The sequence below is a fragment of the Nematostella vectensis genome, chromosome 2 (genome assembly GCF_932526225.1).
Source record: "Nematostella vectensis chromosome 2, jaNemVect1.1, whole genome shotgun sequence".
NCBI lineage: Eukaryota > Metazoa > Cnidaria > Anthozoa > Actiniaria > Edwardsiidae > Nematostella > Nematostella vectensis.
In genome coordinates this window covers 11,293,242-11,312,638 of record NC_064035.1, presented here as the reverse complement: position 1 = coordinate 11,312,638, position 19,397 = coordinate 11,293,242, and the positions used below count along the sequence as shown (strand labels likewise).

The 19,397-nt window shown below is 41.6% G+C and overlaps 2 protein-coding genes across 2 annotated transcripts; one reads left to right on the top strand and one right to left on the bottom strand.

Annotated features, from left to right (window-relative positions):
• The first annotated feature begins 827 nt into the window (after nucleotides 1–827).
• Nucleotides 828–5,749, top strand: LOC116604332. The gene is made up of 3 exons (XM_032366555.2): nucleotides 828–2,589; nucleotides 3,537–3,658; nucleotides 4,052–5,749. The coding sequence occupies exons 1-3, from the start codon at nucleotides 2,510–2,512 to the stop codon at nucleotides 5,581–5,583; spliced, it is 1,734 nt and encodes a 577-aa protein (XP_032222446.2). The 5' UTR covers nucleotides 828–2,509; the 3' UTR covers nucleotides 5,584–5,749.
• Nucleotides 5,692–18,178, bottom strand: LOC116604333 (centromere protein F). The gene is made up of 10 exons (XM_032366556.2): nucleotides 18,072–18,178; nucleotides 17,562–17,610; nucleotides 11,281–16,716; nucleotides 10,253–10,993; nucleotides 9,421–9,550; nucleotides 7,993–8,912; nucleotides 7,405–7,725; nucleotides 6,596–6,799; nucleotides 6,048–6,317; nucleotides 5,692–5,979 (listed from the first exon to the last, which is right to left on the bottom strand). The coding sequence occupies exons 1-10, from the start codon at nucleotides 18,086–18,088 to the stop codon at nucleotides 5,902–5,904; spliced, it is 8,166 nt and encodes a 2,721-aa protein (XP_032222447.2). The 5' UTR covers nucleotides 18,089–18,178; the 3' UTR covers nucleotides 5,692–5,901.
• Between the last annotated feature and the right edge of the window lie 1,219 nt (nucleotides 18,179–19,397).

Here is a 19,397-nt window from a genome sequence, read left to right as displayed (position 1 = left end):
CAGCAATTCCACCTCACACTAAATGCTTGCTACCTTGCTCAAAGTTTAGGTATTCGTATAGATCGCGCAATTTCAATAATACACGATCCTCATGATAAAGGACCCATATTTTTTCGCACAAACAGTGATCATATTTTCGTCTCGTGCAGGACATCGTATTTTGTGAGCCTTGCGCTCTCTGCCTTTTAACACATTGACCCCTCAACTGGCCTGTACCGGCTTTGAGAAGTACCCACAACCCAAAAAATTCATAAATGCAAAATAAATACAACAAGATGAAGATACTCAGGCATCAGTCTAAGGGATAAATGGTCTTGGAGATATGCATCCAACCAAGGTGTTGGCAACTACTCTTAAGCCAAATAATAGCACAGGTTCTTTGACAAATTTCAAATCGAACAAGGAAAGAAAAGCAGAATCACCCCTCTCAATAAAACGCTCAAAATACCACACAAGGGAGAGAGATCAGCAAACACAGCTCAAGACACAGCAAATACCTTTATTCTGATCCTCCAGGTTCATTTCCATGGCCTCAAAACACAATGTCCACTCCTTGAAGGCTTGTAAAACCACTTGGATGCCTTTACGGATTGCAAAGCATTCTGGGAGATCCAGTGAGAAATTCACGAGGGGAGGGCCAGTCAGCACTTCTCTCCCCAAGTCAGATGGTTTTTTATAAGTCGTTTCATCCCGAAGCCAAACAAATCAATTCCAGGTCATACAGACCCAAAATAGCAGTGTAAACAATTTTGGAATCAATTTGGTTCCAGAAAAGACAGCATTTAGGAGAGCTGTGGTGATTCATTAGAAAAGTATTTTCTTACCCAGGCAAAGCCAAACAAGAAAAAATCATTTCAGTTTGAAGCCGATTTTCCGTAAAGTCAATGATTCTAAATAACATGACAAATAAAATGCCGTTTTAGTGTGAAGATCTATAACCTCGGGAGTAAAAATCCAGTTTTCGTTGGGCATTTTACAAATCAACTCACTATTTCGAGCTTTGGAGTGGAGGTGAGCGGCCCGGTATCGCGGGGTCAGGATCGTAGGATACCGGACCTCACGAGAGCCAATCAGAGCGCGCGATTTGATGTATATCGGACCCCGGAAAATAACTACAGATATCACACTCACGATTCTACTGTTGATAAACCAGACGGCTTACAAGCTTCTCCTCCAGGTCCCTTTTCACTTCCTGTATTTTTCGATAATTCGACAGCCATATATCATTTGTCCGCAGATGCCTTGTCTTAGTATGGCAAAAATACGTTGCTGTGTTGTTGAGTCGCTTCTCTGTCTCGAGATGCAGACTGGTATATTCAAAGGGCTGTAAAAAGTCGGGGAATATGGGAAATCGGAGGTTTTTGTTGATAAAGATTCTTCTAGCATAGGAGATATTAGATATCTATGATTGAGCCGTTTGTGAAGGATATCGGTTTTATTCCTTCAGATCCCACTCCAAATTCATAGATCCGACGCGCGCACGAATATCCAATCAGAAAGCAGCAAATAAAAGCAAGCGAAGTGCAATCCAAATGTCCCACGAAGTCTCACAAATTGTACAACATGTCGGATGAGGTCAGTGAGTCCTGCTCGGATTTATCTAAAATACAGACGTTTATAGGGGTCTTTCTGCGACTTGGGTAAAACACAGAAACTTGTGATGGAACATGATGGAAACTTGTCTTTTTGTCCAATCTTGGTGAAAATCTTGTAAAGAAGCATAGAAAAAGATGACTACGAGTTTGGTTTTTGAATGGAAACGGCACGAATCTAGCTCAAAATACGAAAACTTGGAAATGATTAGATAAAGCGGTGCTCTCTTCGGTAGGTACTGTGTGTTTTCAAGGCTATTTTTGTCAACTTGCAGTGATTTAAGTGCGGGGAAAATAGAAGACAAAGCCGAATTCGCTGTTTACGTCTGACTTCTAACTGCAAGTTTTATCGGAAAACGTCAAGATTTACAGCAAAAATACAAACGACAGTCTCATTCTTATTATGTAATTAAAGTAATCTAGGATAATATCAAACACAAGTTTAATGGTAGGACTTACATTGCTCTTGTAAGTAGTTTGTTTGCTTTTGTTTTTTTACAATTTGAGTCTCAACTCTACACTAAAAGTGGCCGGTCAAAAAACAGGGCTAGCACTTTCTACGCTGACCGAAAAATGCTTATTTGCTTGTCCAGATTCGCAGAAAAATCAATCGCTAAATGATCGCTCAAACCAATCTTTTTCGCCGTCGATTGTCGACTTTTTGTGGGACATTTTTGGGACCACATGGCTGTTATTACATCATCTCTTTCCTGATTGGCTATTCGTGCGCGCGTGATTGACATGTCGGATCTATGAATTCCTGAATTTATGATGGGCGCTTGCGCGAGGATATCGCTCGAACTAAGTGACGGAGTTTTGTTTTTTATCCTCGCGCCATTTTCCTCGCGTGTCCCGCACTAGAACGCGCGCAGAGTTTCGTTTTGCCCATCAAAAATATATTTTTTGTTAACTAAAAAATGGACAAGACAGCGAAACCCACTGCTGTTAAAACCTCAAAGCGATACAGCAAGAACCGAAAAGTGCTCCAGAAGAAAAGGTGATCATGCAGTCAGCTTTGTAGGCCTCCTCAAAGGGAAAATTCTGTGCTAATTTTACCGCGAACCCTGTTTCGATCTAATTTTTATTTTCTTATTTCCCGTAAGCTTAATGATTTCAATCACAAGCTATCACAATCAGGAGCTATTAACTGTGTATACCCATTCCAATCTCTCTAATTTGTGTTAAACACAGGGGGGGGGGGGGGTCTTTATTAATCTAGGATGACCTAGGGGCTATAGAATAGGGAGGATTTTCACGATATTCGTTTTTTGTGTTGCTGTTTTTCCCGCAACTTATGTCAATAGAACTTATGTCAATAGTTCATAGCACAAATCAAATATTTTAAAAGTATCCCCCAAGTTTTGCCCATGTCTCGTTGTATACGCGTAAACATGTCACAAATATCCGTATGCCACCATCTGTAGCAAATGCGTAGATAAAATACATTTTACCAAAAGCCCAAGGGGAAACCTAAAAACTAACGATACTATCAAATCTATATAGTGGATAACCAGAAACATAAACTTCTGCACCCAATAAAAGCATTTCTGGCTAGTTTCTAGCCGCCATGAAAAATTGAAAACGAACACATACTCCGTAAAAAAAATTGCGATGGTTACTTCACTAATAAAAAGCCAAAAACTTGAAGAAATACATGTGGTCAGTACTTCATTGATAAGATATAAAAGACTTAAACTCCCTTGATGCTCGTATGTTAAAGAAAAGAATCGTCGAATAGCATAATTGCCAAAATTGGGCAACAAGACACAAAAATATTAGAGGTTTTGTTTGGAACACTGTTTTACACACAAGTTTTACAGAACGCTTTTTACTTGTGCTCAATTCTTTATGTGTTGTGCTGTTCATCAGACCAGTGATAATAATGTAATTCAATAAGTAATACGCCTATTGATATCATTAAATGATGTTTTCATCGTTACTTAGGAAAGAGAAAGGAAAGGGTGATCCTCCGCAGTTGGGTTCGGACAGAAGCAGTCTTTATGCTTACTTGTCACTTGTCGCTGCAGAACTGCCGGTACAAACAAATCTCGATACTACTGCATCCGGTTAGTATTATAGGGTCAATACCAATAAAGCATGGCACCATCACCATCACCATCATCATCCCATGATTATCATCATCACCATCACCCTTTGCATTGTTATCACCACAACCATCATCACCATCACCATCACCCTTTGCATTGTTATCACCATCACCATCATATCATCACATGATTATCGCCATCACCATCACCCTTTGCATTTTAAAGATCTCACAGCGACCGTTTCATTCGTAAGCGTCGACTTTTTCCTTATGTAACTGTGTGTAAACAAATAACCTGTCCTGGTCGGATAAGTACGTTCGCCTTTTTATCATCATCATTATTATTGTTTAATTACTTGTCCATCTAGGTAGTTAAAAATTCTCCTTTCTTTTTCTTTATTTGTATCCACAGATTGTTTTGTGGGTGTGCTTCTGCCCGATACCATACAAAGTATTCCTCTTCCCAAAGGCGTGCCCCAGGAGAACTTTAGCTCGATCATCAGTCAGCTGAATAGCACCTACATCAACGATTTTTCTTCAGCAACACCTTCAAAAACGGATTGTTCTGATCACCAACTTCCTGATCAACAACCACAGCAACGATTACAGCAACAGCGGAAACAGAGTCCACAGCAAAAATTACAACAACAGGCGATCAAAGAGCATCTTAACGTCGTTCCCCTTATACATCAACAATCTCAAAATGAAATAATGAAATCAGTGCAGCATAGTGTTCGACAACATCAACCGTCCCCTCAGCCGTACCCGGACAGGTCGAGTCATACATCGCATGCAAGTCTTGCAAAAAGTGGTACACGTAGTAAAGGGCAAATGTCAGATAACATGCCGCAAGGTTACACATGCGCAAGTGTTAACGATGGTGGTATAATAGGAGCCATGGGGGTCCCGTATGAAACCGATGTTATACCTTTCAGTCCGCAATTCAACTCTTATTGGAACTGTATGGCGGCGACAAGTAACGCAACACGGACAGAAGATGCCTCATTGAATATTACTGTGACGTCATATAATCATCCGCCTGTTGCGACAGTAGTTAGTCACGCGTTCGGGGTAGCCGGTGGGGGGTTGCGCTTGTCACATAACAGTTCTTGGCCATGCGTGACAGCAAGCAGTGACACAGTGAGGCTCCTAAATAACTCCTGGCCGCAGCCTGTTGGATCGCATAATCCATCATGCCTTCCTTGGTCATCTATGCCAAGTAACGCAATCACAGCAAACGGCTCACTGATGTCACGTAACTCTATTACAAATCACGGAATGATGCTAACCCAGTCTATTCCAAATGGTTGCTTTAACAACATAGCAAGCCCAATGAACATGCAGCATAATAATGCGGGCTCAAAATTTGATGCGTTATCAAACAATAGTGTGTATGCGCAACAAATAACAGGACAATCTACAACTCCTGGATCATCACCTATGGGCATTTCTAAACCTGTAGTACCCTCCGAGAACACCATCCAGCCATGGCAACAGAACACCGCGCAGCCATGGCAACAGAACACAGCGCAGCCATGGCAACACAACATCAAGCAGCCATGGCAACAAAAAACCGCGCAGCCATGGCAACAGGGCACCGCGCAGCCATGGCAACAGACCACAGCGCAGCCATGGCATCAGAACACCGCGCAGCCATGGCAACAGAGCATCGCGCAGCCATGGCAACAGAGCAACGATCAGCCATGGCAACAGAACAACTTGCAGCCATGGCAACAGAACACCGTGCAGCCATGGCAACAGATGCCAACGAGAAGCCTTAGCAACGCTACTCCCTGGTCTCCGCAACCAAATGGATTTACTGGACAACTGTGTCAGCCTATGCGGCAGAACTGCCCTCTGCCCTATCCCCAGGGTGTGTCATATTACCAGGGCAGCGACTTGATGAGTCATAATGAACTCCAGCCTCATGCCTTTTGGCAGTGATTCAGACAAGGTTCTAGAAGTAACTTTCACGTCAATCTCACTTTGCTGTTTAGATGCACTAAAGCCGACCAACAATGTTTGATAATTTAATTATAATATCACATAATATTTAAGAATGTGTATTCTTTTTAATAATAGATTTTACAAATAAATATGATAAGTACACAGAACTCAGGTACCACCCTCGCATCTGTTTAAAGGCTAAGCAGACTAGGGTCAGATCAGTTTGAAACATTTTACATAAATAACAGTCATTTGAACATAGATAATTTAATCTTTTGTTCCTGAACATGGAGCAAGATGTTGCCAGTCCATAACCTAAGGCGGCCGGTGATACTTGGAAAGACCGGAATCCAGCTCATTATTCAGATAACAATTTCTTAAAGGTGCTCTGGGCTGAAATTTTAAAGAAACGAGTATAAGACAATCTAGTCTTTACCCGGTGACATTTGCCTAGTACGTACCCACGAGAGGCTATCAAGTACATACGGGTACTTCACGCGATCCATGACGTCATCGCCGAGGCCGGTGTTTGGTCTTTCACGTCCGAGCGCATGTGGAGTACAGGAACAGACGCGCTCAAGATCACTCTCTGTTGCCCTCAGTTTCAAAAGGTATTGCTGACTGTTAAACAGGTTGTGAACTCTCTGCTCTGATTGGTCAAGTGAATCGTAGAGCATATTCGCCGCCCGTCTTTGATTGTTTACTTCATGTGCAAGGTTTGCCTCAATGTCCTAACATGAAATGTCAGTAAATACGCTGGCGCCGTCTGTTAATTTGAATTATCATAATAATTGTAATAGAATGATATACCAATTGCGATGAGCTCATGGTTGTTATGTAAAAATGGTGATGGTGATGACTACTACTGCGACTACGACGACGACGACGACGACGACGACGACGACTATGACGATGACGATGAAAATGACGATGACGATGACGATGACGATGATGATGATGATGATGATGATGATGATGATGATGATGATGATGATGAAGATGCCCTTACCTTGTCCCTGGCTTTCTCTTCGTCGAATCGCTGTTTTAATGCGAGACTCTCCAGACGCTTTTTGTATTCATGCACGGTTCGATTCGTATCAATAGCCTGGTATTCCAGTAGTTGGACTCTTGCTTCTCTCTCCTGTAGCATAGTACTGTATCGACTCTCCAGGATCTGCTCGGCTCGTTGTCTTTCCTCGCGTGCATCCAAGAGCTGATGGAAATGGAGGAAATCAGTTATGAAGTGTAATGTTTCGAAATGCCTGCAAAACCAGGTGTTATTAAGCAAAAAAGATGCCATAATGATAAGATGCCATAAAAAGATGCGCGTATAGTAAAATAAAATTATATCAATATTATTTAGTCTAGCGTGACCCTCCACTTGTCGCAAATCCGTCCGTTTACACTAGTCTTGTCCATTGAGCTAGAAACCAGTTTGACCGCCATCTTCTCTATCATGTCCATTATCCTGCCCTTAGAGCTAATCCCGGGCAATTCCTTTGAAAGCTATTTAAACCTGTTTGACCAGTTTCATTATCCTGCCCTTAGTGCTAATCCGGGAAATTCCTTAGAAAGCTATATAAACCTGTTTGACCAGTTTCATTATCCTGCCCTCAGAGTTAATCCGAGCAATTCTTAGAAAGCTATATAAACCAGTTATATAAAAACAAACCCCAGAGGTCTTGTTTTTTTTTAAAGCCTAGAAAAAGTTAAATAAACCTACTTGGCCATTTCCTGTCAACAGAGCTTATCCGGGGCTTGTCTGAAGCTATATAGGGAAGGGAAGCCATATAAACCTGTTTGACCAGTTCCACTAACCTGCCCATGCAGCTGATCCAGCGCCTGTCTATAGCCTAACATCTTCACGTCTTTCTCTTTCATGGCGTCTTCTATCATTACCAATCTTTTCTGACAGTTATTGTACATCTTCATAAGACCTTCCCTTTCTTTGGCTCCTTTCTCCTTGTCTATGGTGAGCTGAGCAAGCCTTCCTTCCATCTCTTCTATCTGACGTTTCATATCTTCCTCGATTTGAATGCTATTTTTCAGTTGAAGGCTCAGCTCTTCGATGGTGCCACGAGTCCTCTCGGCTTCTAACGCGGCGTCCATTTCTTTCCGCTTGTTCTCTGCATCTTTTTCCTGGTGACACATAAGAAATAATGAATTGTGTTAAAGATACAACTTAGAAATGCAAGGAGGAGCTCTTCCTGAAGAGTTTAAAACATTTAGGCAGTGTTGAAATACCAGTCGGCCAACAATAATAACATTAACCACTGCGACAGCAGCAGCAACACAGATAGCACAATGAGTTACATAATAAGCTACGTGCGGGCCACGTATTAAGAAAGTCCCAAATGTTCGTTAACTTAACGACACAGGGGGAACACAGGGGCCTCTAAATCTCACCTGCAACAGGCGCTCACTGTCGTTAAGCTTTTTTTTAACAACCTGCATCTCATTGACCAACTCCTGTCTCTTATCAATCTCCTTCTTAATCATCTCATTTAGTGACTGGGCCTTTTCCTCGTGCCGTTGTAAGTTCGTCTTTAGCTCCACCTGTAATCCCTGTGCTTTGTTCTCAGCGGTCAGCTTCTCTTCGGTTAATTTTTCGATTTTACTACTGCTTTCTCTTAACTGATGCTGTCTCTCCTTGCAGAGCTCCTCAAACCTCCTAAGCTCAGATTGGAGTTCTTTGATTGTTTGCATAGATTGTCTTGACATGAGCGCGATCTGGCATCTAAGGCCCTGACAATCCTTCCATGTGGTGTTCTTCTCTTCTGTACACTTATTGACAATCTTCTTCAGAGTCATCACCTGTGAGACAAGATCCTTTTCTCGCGCGCTCTGTCTTGCCAAGTCTTCCCCAAGCTCACGAATCTTTCTCTCTTTTGATTTCAAGCTCTTTTTGTTCTTGGCTTGAGTCTTCTCCATCTCATTCTCCAGTAAAGTCTTTTCCGTCTCTAGGGTATTTACCTTTACATTCATCAAGTCAAGGTCGGCCTTCAGGGCCTTTTCACTACTCATGAATGAATCTGCCAGCTTGGTAACTCTCATTAGCTCCTCTGCTTGCTTTCTGTATGTATCCGTCTGTAAGCGCGTCTGATTACTGATTTCCTGCTCGTACTTAATCAAGTCCGACTTACTATCTCGCAGTTGTCGTTTCAGGGAGCTGACTTGCTCATACAGGCTCCGCTCGCGCTCCATGTGCTCGGTCACATTTTTCAGGAGATGATCGATTTTTGCAGTATGTTCATCCGAAGCTGCGGTGGACTGGAGGCGAAGCTGATTGATTTCTGCCTCAAGAAGCGTGCTGTCCGCTTCTAGACCTGTCGAGCACAAATATTAAAGGTATTAGTATGATGGTAATAATGGTGGTTAAATATGCTGATAATTAGTATTGCATGGATTATGTGAGATATGTTACTGATGAGAATGATCATTTCATATCATTGTTGAAGATTATAATGATAGTAGTTGATAATGAATATATGGTTATAAGGATATTAATAGGATTTTATGGATGATTTAAGTAATGATAATGATAATAGTTAATGATGGTGACGACGAAGATGATAATATTGACTGATTGAGTGAGTAGCATGCCCGCTTCTAGGTCTACGAAGCACAAATATGGAAGCTGTGCATGTTGATACTGATTGTAATAATGATGCCAATGATGATGGTCATAATAAGTTTTTTTTTCTGTATATCAATTATGGTGATGATGATGGTGGTGGTGGTTGATGACAGTGGTAATAAAAATGATGACGGCGATTATTGATGAGAGGTCTTTCGAGTGTGAAAGACGACATTTTGTGAGTAATGTAGGCTCACTTTTCAGCCTGGCCACTTCCTTTTTCAGATCGTCAACCAGTCCTCTAAGCACTTTAATATTCTCGTTTTCAAGCTTCAACTGACTATTCTCACTTTTCAGCTTGGTGTTCTCCTCGACCAGTTTACAAACCTATAAGTACAAACAGAGAACCATAGGACCACTTTACAAAGCTATGAATACAAACAGAGAACCATACCGACCAGTTTAACCTTGTACAAACTATGAGTCATATAAGATTTAAATAATGCAGATTTGTCCGTACCATGATTATATCTGAACATATGCTGGGAATTACTTTTACGTGCAGTTTTCGCGCGCAGTGTCAAACATTTTTTTGGCGTAGAAACGTCGCGTAAGTGACGGTTTTTGCTAAGCTCTGCTAGATGTCTTTCTTTTTGTTTTCTTTATGCATTGAAAATTCAGCTTATAAAATATAGCGCATGATTATATGCCTTTACAGGGATAGTTGTTATAATGTTATTTTACGAGCTAATCATTCCGTTTTTCTCGTGAAAGCGAAAATTATTTTGCAATGCGTAGTTCCAGAAAATATCCATACTCCCCCTCCCCCATTGAAGGGATTTGAAATTCCGGAGGGGTGAGGGGTTCAAACGCCCAGGAATTTCCAGAGGGGATCGGGGGAGGGGAGGCTGGGGGGGGGGGGGTAAATGCCCTTTTTCCTTACTGTATTTATGTTACTGTATTTTTTTTCCAGGGGGTGGAAATTCCAGAGGGGTGGGGGGTCATACGACCCCCTCCATGGGGGGTATGTATATTTTCTGGAACTATACAATAGCCCGCAATAAAAGAAAAAGGTGGCCAATGACGTACCTCCTTTGTAAGCGCCTTTGCTTGCTCTTGCAAGGCACCATGGGTATCGATGGAGTTAATGATCTTCTCCTGTAGTTGTTGTTGGAAATCAATGGAACTGGTCGCCTTTTCCTCCGTCAGCTGAGTTATCTGCGAATTCAGCGTTTTTATTTCAACGCGAAGTGTTTCCTCCCTGCCTAACACGTGCTCGAGTTGTGTACTGAGCTCTTCGATCTTTTCCTTGGACCCTTTAGACAGCATTTCCCTCTCGAGATAAATGTTCTGATTTTCAGTCTCAAGCTTCTTTTTCTCTGAGACAATGCAGGCTATCTGAGATTTCAGAGAAGTGATCTGATCTTGTAAGATTTTCTCCTTCTCAAAGAATTCAGGATTTTTCGTCACATGGGTGATCTCTTCAAGTAAAGATTCTTTAGTAAGTGCTTGTTTCTCTTGAGAGGAATCGTCTTCAGTTTTATTTTCCTCTTTTCTCGAGAGACCTGTAATTCTGGTATTTAGCGCTTGAATCTGACGTCGTAGCTGATTCTCTTTAGCGCAATGCTTTTCATAGTCTGACGTGATGCTTTCGGGGATCGTCCGGGTGATTCTTGTCTCTTTCATGGCTTCCATCTCTTTCTTTGCCTGCTTCCTTTCTTCGTTCACTTGATGGATTACAGCTTCCATATCGCTGATTGCAGTCCGCAGTTTAGCTTCCTCACTGGAATGAAGCATTTGCAGAACATCCTTTGATTTCTTGTTTTCTTCCTACATTGAAAACGCAAGCATCTTTTCAATTCTTGTACGAGTACGATTGAGTCAATAAACATGTAACAATCGCCATATAGATATTGTATTCAGTTGAAAACAACAAAGGTATAAATATAAAAAATAAAAAGGGCCACTGCTTAAGAAGGTTAAAAACAATTTAAATTGAAAATTTATTTAAAATGGGGGGGGGGGGGGGGGGGGCTGAGGGAATTTAAAAAAAAAATTCGCAGGCTATGATGCATTCTTTTGTGGAATCACAAAATTCCTAATGTATATCGTCCTACCTTCGAATAACCTTTGCTTGTTAGTAGCTGGTCCTGTAACTCCTTGTTGGCACCCTCCAGTTTGTTGAGTTTTGTCAGGAGCTCAGCTTTATGAGCTGAAAGCTCTTCGGCAACTGCATTTCTCTCTTTAATCCGCTCATCCAACTCGTTCATTTTCCTTTCAAAGCTCTCTGACTCCATCAAGTTAGCCGTGTGTAAAATGTGCTCTGAGTTGGCCTGCTGGATCGTCTTTTTCAGTTTTTGTTCGGCATTGTCCTTTTCTGTGAGACAATGCCTTAGCTCCTCATTTATTGCAACAGACTCCAGTAAGGTCTGAATCTTCTGATCACGATCGGCTTTTTCAAACTCGAGCTGTTCAACTTTTTCCAGCAAAACCTTGACTTTACCTTTTAGCTCCAGTTCCGATTCAGTTCTTTCATGATATTCGTCTTTCTCTGGAGTACAATCCGAGGACGTGTCTACCTCCTTATTTGATTGTCTTATTTCTGACTTGACATTGTCGAGAAGGCCTTGGAACACTTCAAGCTTTTCCTCTAGATCATGTTCTGCTTGTCGAAGCTTACTGATGCTCTCACTAAATCGATCTAAACTCTCCTCTTCTCCATCAATCTTCTTCTTATCAGAATTATTTTTAAGGGCTTGGAGCTCCTGCTCTATTTCGTTCTTCTCGTTCTCCAAAGCTTTCAGTGCCAGATTCAATTTATCATTCTGGGAAATCAAGTCATTCAATCTTTCTTGGGATCCTGTTCGCTCCGCTTCCAAAGCAATGTTCCTATGTTCACTGGCTGATGAATGCTCTTTAAGGTTCTTTTCGACAGTGCCCATTTTATTTAGGTTTTGTTGCAGTCCTCGAATATGTTCATAACATGCCTTTAACTCTAGAATTGCATCACCTTCTTGTACTGCGGCCTGCTGTTCAACCTGAATCAACGTCGACTTTAGGCTTTCAATGTGCCTTTTGGCCATCTTCAGTTCCTCTCTCAGGCCTTGATTCTCTTTGTGAATCTCATTTGAGCTGTCCTGTACTTTTTTCAGCTCTTTAGTACACATCCCGAGTCGAGCCTTCAAATCACCGGCAGATAATTCATCTTGGCCGCTTTTGAAACTTTCAAACAATGTTTCTTTTTCAGCTTTAAGAAGATCATTTTGTTGTTTCAAAGCTTTCACCTGAGCTTCTAGATCTGCTACTAAGTCGAGTTGGGAATCATGCTCGATGCGATCAGATTCAGAGTAGTGAACGTTTGTCTTGTTAATTTGCTCACTAATGGCGTTCAACAAGCCAGATGAGTCGCAAAGAATTTTCATGCCACGGTCAAGCATAGGAGAGCAGGGGTGTAGACGGATCTCTTCTGTTTTAGTCGAGTAGACGTCGAAACTTTTAAGAACATCACTCAAACATGTGATCTTCTCGTCAAGGCCATCGCGGAGATTTTTTACTTTATCCAAAGACAATGGATCGAGTTCCTTGGTTTGCTGGTGTCTCATTTTCCCTTTTTTTATCTGTTTTTGAAGCCGTTTAATTTCTTTCTCCAAGTCCTCGATGTAAGACGAACAGGCGTCTACTCTATCCTCACTCTCTGCGAGTCGCTCCTTAAGCTTGTCGACAATGGCCTTCAAGGAACTTGCACTTCTATGCATCTCTTCAGACTCCATTGTCAGCTGTTCCAGACGATTATCTTTCTTTTCCAAGTCTCTTTTCAAGTTGTTCAACTCTCTATCCTTAAAGGAGGTTGTCCTTTTAAGCTCTCCTTGAAGACGGGACACGTCCTTTTCTAATCCCTCGTCCAGTGCCCTAAGTTTCTCATTTTCTTTGTTCGAAGCAGTAATCATAAATTCCAGAGCTTCTGCCTTGGCTTTCTCGTCCATGAGAAGGGAGTCGTATTCCTCTCTCATTCCCTCCAGCTCCTCAATCTTCTTCTCCATCTCTTTATTAAACAGAACCTCGGTGGAAATTGAGGTATTTTCCTTTACTGATTTTATGCGCTCCTTCAAGTCTTCAATAATTGCAAAGACTGCCCGAACCATCTTACGGAAATCTGTTTCGTGATCAATGCCCCTTTGATTGTGGAAGCGCTCGGGTTCTTCTACATTCTTCTTTAGCTCATTCATTATCGATACATTTTCTTTATTATCATTTTCAGTGACCTCACTAATTGCCTTTGAAATCTCAGCTTGAATTGCTCTCAGCTCACCAAGAACAATTGTAATAGGGATAGTTTCGCAATTTGACTCCAGCGCTTTCACTTTGCCTTCAAGCTCTTTGATACAGTCTTGTTTTTGTTTATCCGCCTTGATGAGTTTGGACAACTTGAATGCACACTTTTTCCCTTCACTCTTTGCCTTTTTGAGATTTGTTTCCATGATTGAGATGTTGGCGAGAAGTTGCTGGTTCTGTTCTTCAGCCTTAAGAATGCAAGCGTCTCCTGTACTTGAGCTCTTGCGTAATAGTGGGGGCATGACATATTTTTCTTTTTCGTTCATCGAGTGCTGCTTGTCTGACGATTCAGAGAGAGACAGAGACACCTGCTTATCAATTTGTTTGGCTAGTTCCGTCTTTTCGTTCATCAAGATATCAATGTCCACCTGAATCTGTGAAATCCTGCGTTTAAATTTTACGACTGTTTCTTTGAGATCTTTGATATCTCTATTCTTCGCATCGAGCTGTCTCGTAAGGGATGCGATCAACTCTCTGTTCTTGTCTACTTCTCGGAACTCGCTGCTGTACCTATCAAAGCTTCTCTGCAATTCTTCATAATCACATCTGCAGTCCTCCAAGAGCTTTTTCAGTAACTTGATCTCATGGTCGCGAGATCGCACAATTTTTTGAAGTTGATCAATGCTACCTTCGTCATCGGTCTGTGATGCCTCTTCCTTCCATGAACCTTCGAAAACGTTTCTTTTGCCATCCTTTGACTCTTGGATGTGAAGAGTAACAGCGCTTACAGCATGTCGCAGCTCTTCGTTCAAAATCTTCTCCGACACTAGCAGCAACCTGTCAAGGGCTGCTTTCTTGTTATGGCGTTTTCTTTCTTGGTCTTCTTCAGATTCGTCCTTCTCTTCGTCAGGGTCTGAAGGATCATCTCCAGCATCTCCGCCCTTCTTACCACTCTTATCACTACGCGTCTCTTTTCTTGCATCTTTGTTTCGTCGGCCGCGTTTAGTTTCAGGCTGCGTCGACCTACTTGAAGACTGCCTGTCTCCATCTCCTTCCTTGGTGGCTGTTAGAATACCTTTGACCTCCTCGCTATTCCTGTAAACATCACAATCTGGACTCTGGACTTTAATCTCCAATTTATAGGTAGTTACCTTTTGTTGCCGCTTATCTATGTTACTTTTCGCTACAATAGGTGTCGTTTTCTCAATTTCTGTACCACCAAAGTCATTTAGGTGATCTATTAATATTTTGGACGAGTCTCTCTCTTTGTAGAAGAGATAACATGGGGGTTCACTTTCCTCGCTACTCGTCGAGTAATCCTGCCTCTTTGCTCGAGGACTGGCACTCTGCTTCGGGCTTCGTGATTTCTTTCGTTTCCCAATTTCTGCGCAACTACTGATAGACTTCTCGATATCAGCGTGTCTTGTCATAGAAGAGTTGTCTGACTCGCTAGAATCCTCACTACAAGAGTCATGAAAATTGCTAATGCTGACATGGCTTGTGGACGATACAGGATCTTGTTGCTCGCCACTGACATTAATTGCTTTCTCTAGTCCAGAAATACGGTTAGCCGCAGCACCTGAATGTGTTTCCCAACATGGAAGTCTATTGATGCAGTCCTCTTGTTCACAACTGCTGCCGCTCTTGATCTCTGGATCTTTGGGTAAGGAGATCTCCCTCTCATTATTACACAAAGGATTTTCACAACTACTACTTGCAAGGTCATTTGTGGATGAGGTCTCTTCCCTAGGCACATGTTCTACGCAACAGCCACGGATATAATCGTTATTTGTTGATCCACCTAACTGCGATGTAACACTTACATCACCCGTATCCCTGATAGCGTAGTCCTTTTCCTTCAGATTCCCTCTAGTTAAAAATGGGCTGTTGTTTGGCGAGAGCATTACTTCAGATGTTGGTGCTCCAGGTTCTTCTATCTCAGAAACTGTGACGTGGCATGGGCTGCTGATTCGGTCAGATTTATAGTAGAGAGTTAGTTTATTTTCCGTGGAATGCTTCAAATTGCCTTGAGGGTCATATTCGGCATCACTTTTGCTAAACCTCTTTGACTCATCGGAAGTCTCCTCTGCGACATCAGCAACATTAAGTTGTTCCTCATCAGGAGGTGACTTTCCTATGTCTCCTGAGTTTTGGGGATTTTCTTCAGGAATTCTTGTAATTCTATTATTCCAAAGTGCATTATCGTCCTCGCTGTTTATTTTATCTTCTACAGGAGACCCTTCCAACTTCTCAGATTTTGTATCTAGGAGGTGCAGCCTGGAAAAGTGGTCATTGACAAAATTCGCCTTTTTCGCACCTGAATCCCAGAAGATATTGTCATCCTTTTCATCGCCACTACTATAATGCCGGTCTTTAAAGGTTTTATCCGAGAAGCAGTCGTTTTCTATCATTGAATTCTGCTTATGTTTATCTGGTGTCATGGGAACATGACCAAGCTGTTCATTTCTTTCATTTGATTTTTTATTTAAATCATCTAAAAAGGAGTCCGAGCCATGCTCCAAAGCAGTACTACTGCTCCCCAGTGGTAGACAATTACTCACTTTAGCGTCATCTAAGCAATCTTTTTCAAGCAGAATTTTCGGTGTCTTGGGTTCATAATCTAGAAAGTGGGCTTTTGCAGGCGCTTTCGCAATGACATTAAAATAGCCCTTCTTTTCATCGTTATATGCGTGCTCTTCACTCCTTGTAATAGCTTCCGCTACCTTTTTATCCTCCTTGCACATCCAACAACAATTCCCATCCCTCTCCTCTTTTTCCTCATCCTCCACACCTTCAAGTGCCGGAGCTTTGTCAATATCTACAGTCTCCACAAGATTATACTGCTGATTCGACACATCTAAAAATCCAGTGATCGGTAAATGTTTACAAGTCTGGTTTTCAGCGTCCCTTTCTTTTAAATGGCTGTGCTTTTGAATTTGGCCTAGAAAGGCTGAGGCGTGCTCGAGCGTCCCCTCTTCCCTGGGTTTTGGCATATCACATGGAACAGACACATCGGTGACAATAGGGCCCTTAGCCAAGTCAACGCCTATGGTATCTACATTTCCATGATTCTCAATTTTAGTCTTGTCAGTCCCCTTTTTGACCCGCCCTTTATAGCCATTACATCTTTCTTTAATCCTTCCCTTCTCTTTGTGGTTATAGCCATTAGGTGCTTCTAGGAACTCCTCCGGGTCGGTCTCGATGTTCTCGACCTCATCCAAAGTGTCATACTCCTCCCCCGTCACGCGTCTTCCAGCATTTCCATTGGATTGATTGCCATCCTTTAAACAGAAAAAAAGGAAAGGGTTCTTTTTTAACAGAGGAAGTAGAAAAAGTACTAGTAGCGCAGGTTTTCATATCATTTTACTAACATTTCTTATCTTGTATGATACATGAATTACTCATACTACTGCTTCAAAAAGAAAGTGTACCTTTATTTTTGTCGGCTTTAAGCTTACTTGCTGTTTTCCATCACAATATTTGGCAATGCGATCAACAAATTCAGTCTGTTTGTAACAGGAATTATTTTCCATGTTTCCTTTTATTCATAGACTAAAATAACCTTCATCGAGCATACATCAAGAAAATTTTTAGCGACTTTTATCGGTTCCGAAAAATTGTTCTATAGAAAATCGTCATTTTGCCTAGTTTCTATTAAAATATTTGAAACAATAATTGGATTTGTTCGTGAGAGCTTTCGATACGGCAAACGCCTGCAAGATTAAACCAACCCCTACCCCCAAGAAAGAATATACCCCACCCCAAAGATAGAATTCTCAATCCTTGCGATTTTTGGAGGTTGACAGGTATGCATTAAAGTAAATAAGTTTGTCGATATTCAGAGCATTTTGGTTAAACCCAGTGCCTAACATATACAGGCAATTCAATAAAGCCATATAATCCAAAAGAAGTTAGGCGACTAATAGTTATACTTGGCATAGCTCCAGGGACCGACATGTCACTGCTTTCAAATTTATTGAAAAGACATGATACAATGGTACCTCGATATAACTATACCCGATAACGATTGTAAAATGTATAAAAACGTATAATTCTCGGCATAAAGATAAACATTTTCCGTCCCCTTGCCATTTCGTTATATCGATGTCTCACTGTATTTATATACCTCTTCGTTTCCTTCTGATTTTGGAACGCTTTCATTCTTCCTCTTTTCACTAAAATAAAAAAAAATCTAACCCACTAGACAGAAGTAGTATATGCAAGTAAGGTGCTTGGAGCCATAAGCAGAGGGAAGCCTGTCTTGTTAGTAGCCATAGTCGGGGAGAAGGGCCTCTTGGGGAAATAAAAATTATAATTTATTTAGCGCTTATACAGTATCAACCATGTTATGCTTTTCGCGCTTTAAAATCCACATAAGTAAGAATGGCCCATCCTTGAACTGAGAAACCCAGGCCGGGCCACCTGTGGTGATAGGCCCCTTAGAGGCCGCTTTCCTTAGAAAAACTCTGTTTTTAGAAAACCATAAGCAAGAAGGGAGGGGGTGCGGGCAGTGTTTCAGGCAGCCATATAAGCAGGGAGAAGAATGTCCGAAAGGTAAAACCACAGATTATTAAATTATGTTTCAAGGGTCAATAAAATATACAAAGGCCAGATGACGACCCAATCTCGTACTTACAGCTCGTCCCTTGGCATCTTTGGTTTCGAAGAGCGGTCATTCTGTGGGGTATTCTTGTAAGGTAATGCAGGACTCAAGGGAAGCTATGGGATAACCGAGTAAAGACAATGGCATGACAGTGCGTTAGTATCTGGTATGTAATCATAGATAACACGCGATTGTAATCTGCTTAGCGTTAGATTGGCATTGTACGGATCTAGACTTTATTTCAATGGGGGAAGTGGACAAACTAGTAAATGATCGTGAAAAGGAGTTAATCGAATTGGGGGGGAGTGGGGGGTGAGGGTGGGGGGCTAGCTACCCAATGAACCCGTGAAATTGAGTTAAAGGTATCGCTCGATAAAAGTCCCTCGCTTACTGACGAGATCATTTCCTTCTTTGAAAAATAGTTGAGTTGCATCACATATCCGGGTAAAAACCGTTTTGCCCAGACCATCTCACAGGTGGTAGAAACAATATTTCAGCTTCAGAAAAATCCATTTTAGGCCGCATTCTGCCTGAGGTCTGTGGATACATAGCTAAGAAGAAATTCAAAAATCGCACTTGAATTATTTTGCATTCCAACTCACCACTTTTTCCATACTGGCAAGCAATGGGGACTGGGGTAATTCAGAACTAACGGGTGTGGCCATATCCACCCCTCCACTCGAAACTTTAAGTTGCTCTTCGACCCCTCTCGCTTGGTTTACTTCTCCACCATTGTGACTATCTTGTTGGACTTGAAAGGACAACAAACCGGAATTACGAGCTGAATTCTTTTTATGTCTTAATTTCTCCTCTTTGTTGGAACTAGCTTTATTGCAAGAACCAGTTTTGTTGTTAATGATCGTATTGCTTGTTGTGCTAGTGTTTGTTTTTCTTCTAGATTCATTTTGACCGATTTTCGACTTCGCACTTTGTCGAGATTTTCGTGGCACGTCTGTAGACCTGAGTTTTTGGGTCGAATTTGGGAGATTTGCAGCATAGGGATACCTAGCGTTCTTTTGAAAACTCGACATATCAAAGTCGACATTAAATGACTTTCTTATGTCTCATTTTTTCGTATCGGCATCCCTTCTTTCAAGAGCAACAGTGCGTGAAAATGACACCAGGATTCTCAGCGGATGATGGTTAATAACGTAACAAACGTAACGTGGGTGATGACGTAAGAAACGCGCGCGGGTGGCACGCTCTCGCAAACCCAATTTCGAGATTGTCTTTTACGTGTAAATAAACTAGATTTATAAACAAAAGACCAAAATAACCTTTATGGCTGTCTAGTTTATGCCATTTTATTGCTACAATTAGCACCCGATATAATGAACCCGTGCGCAGTACCTGGATATT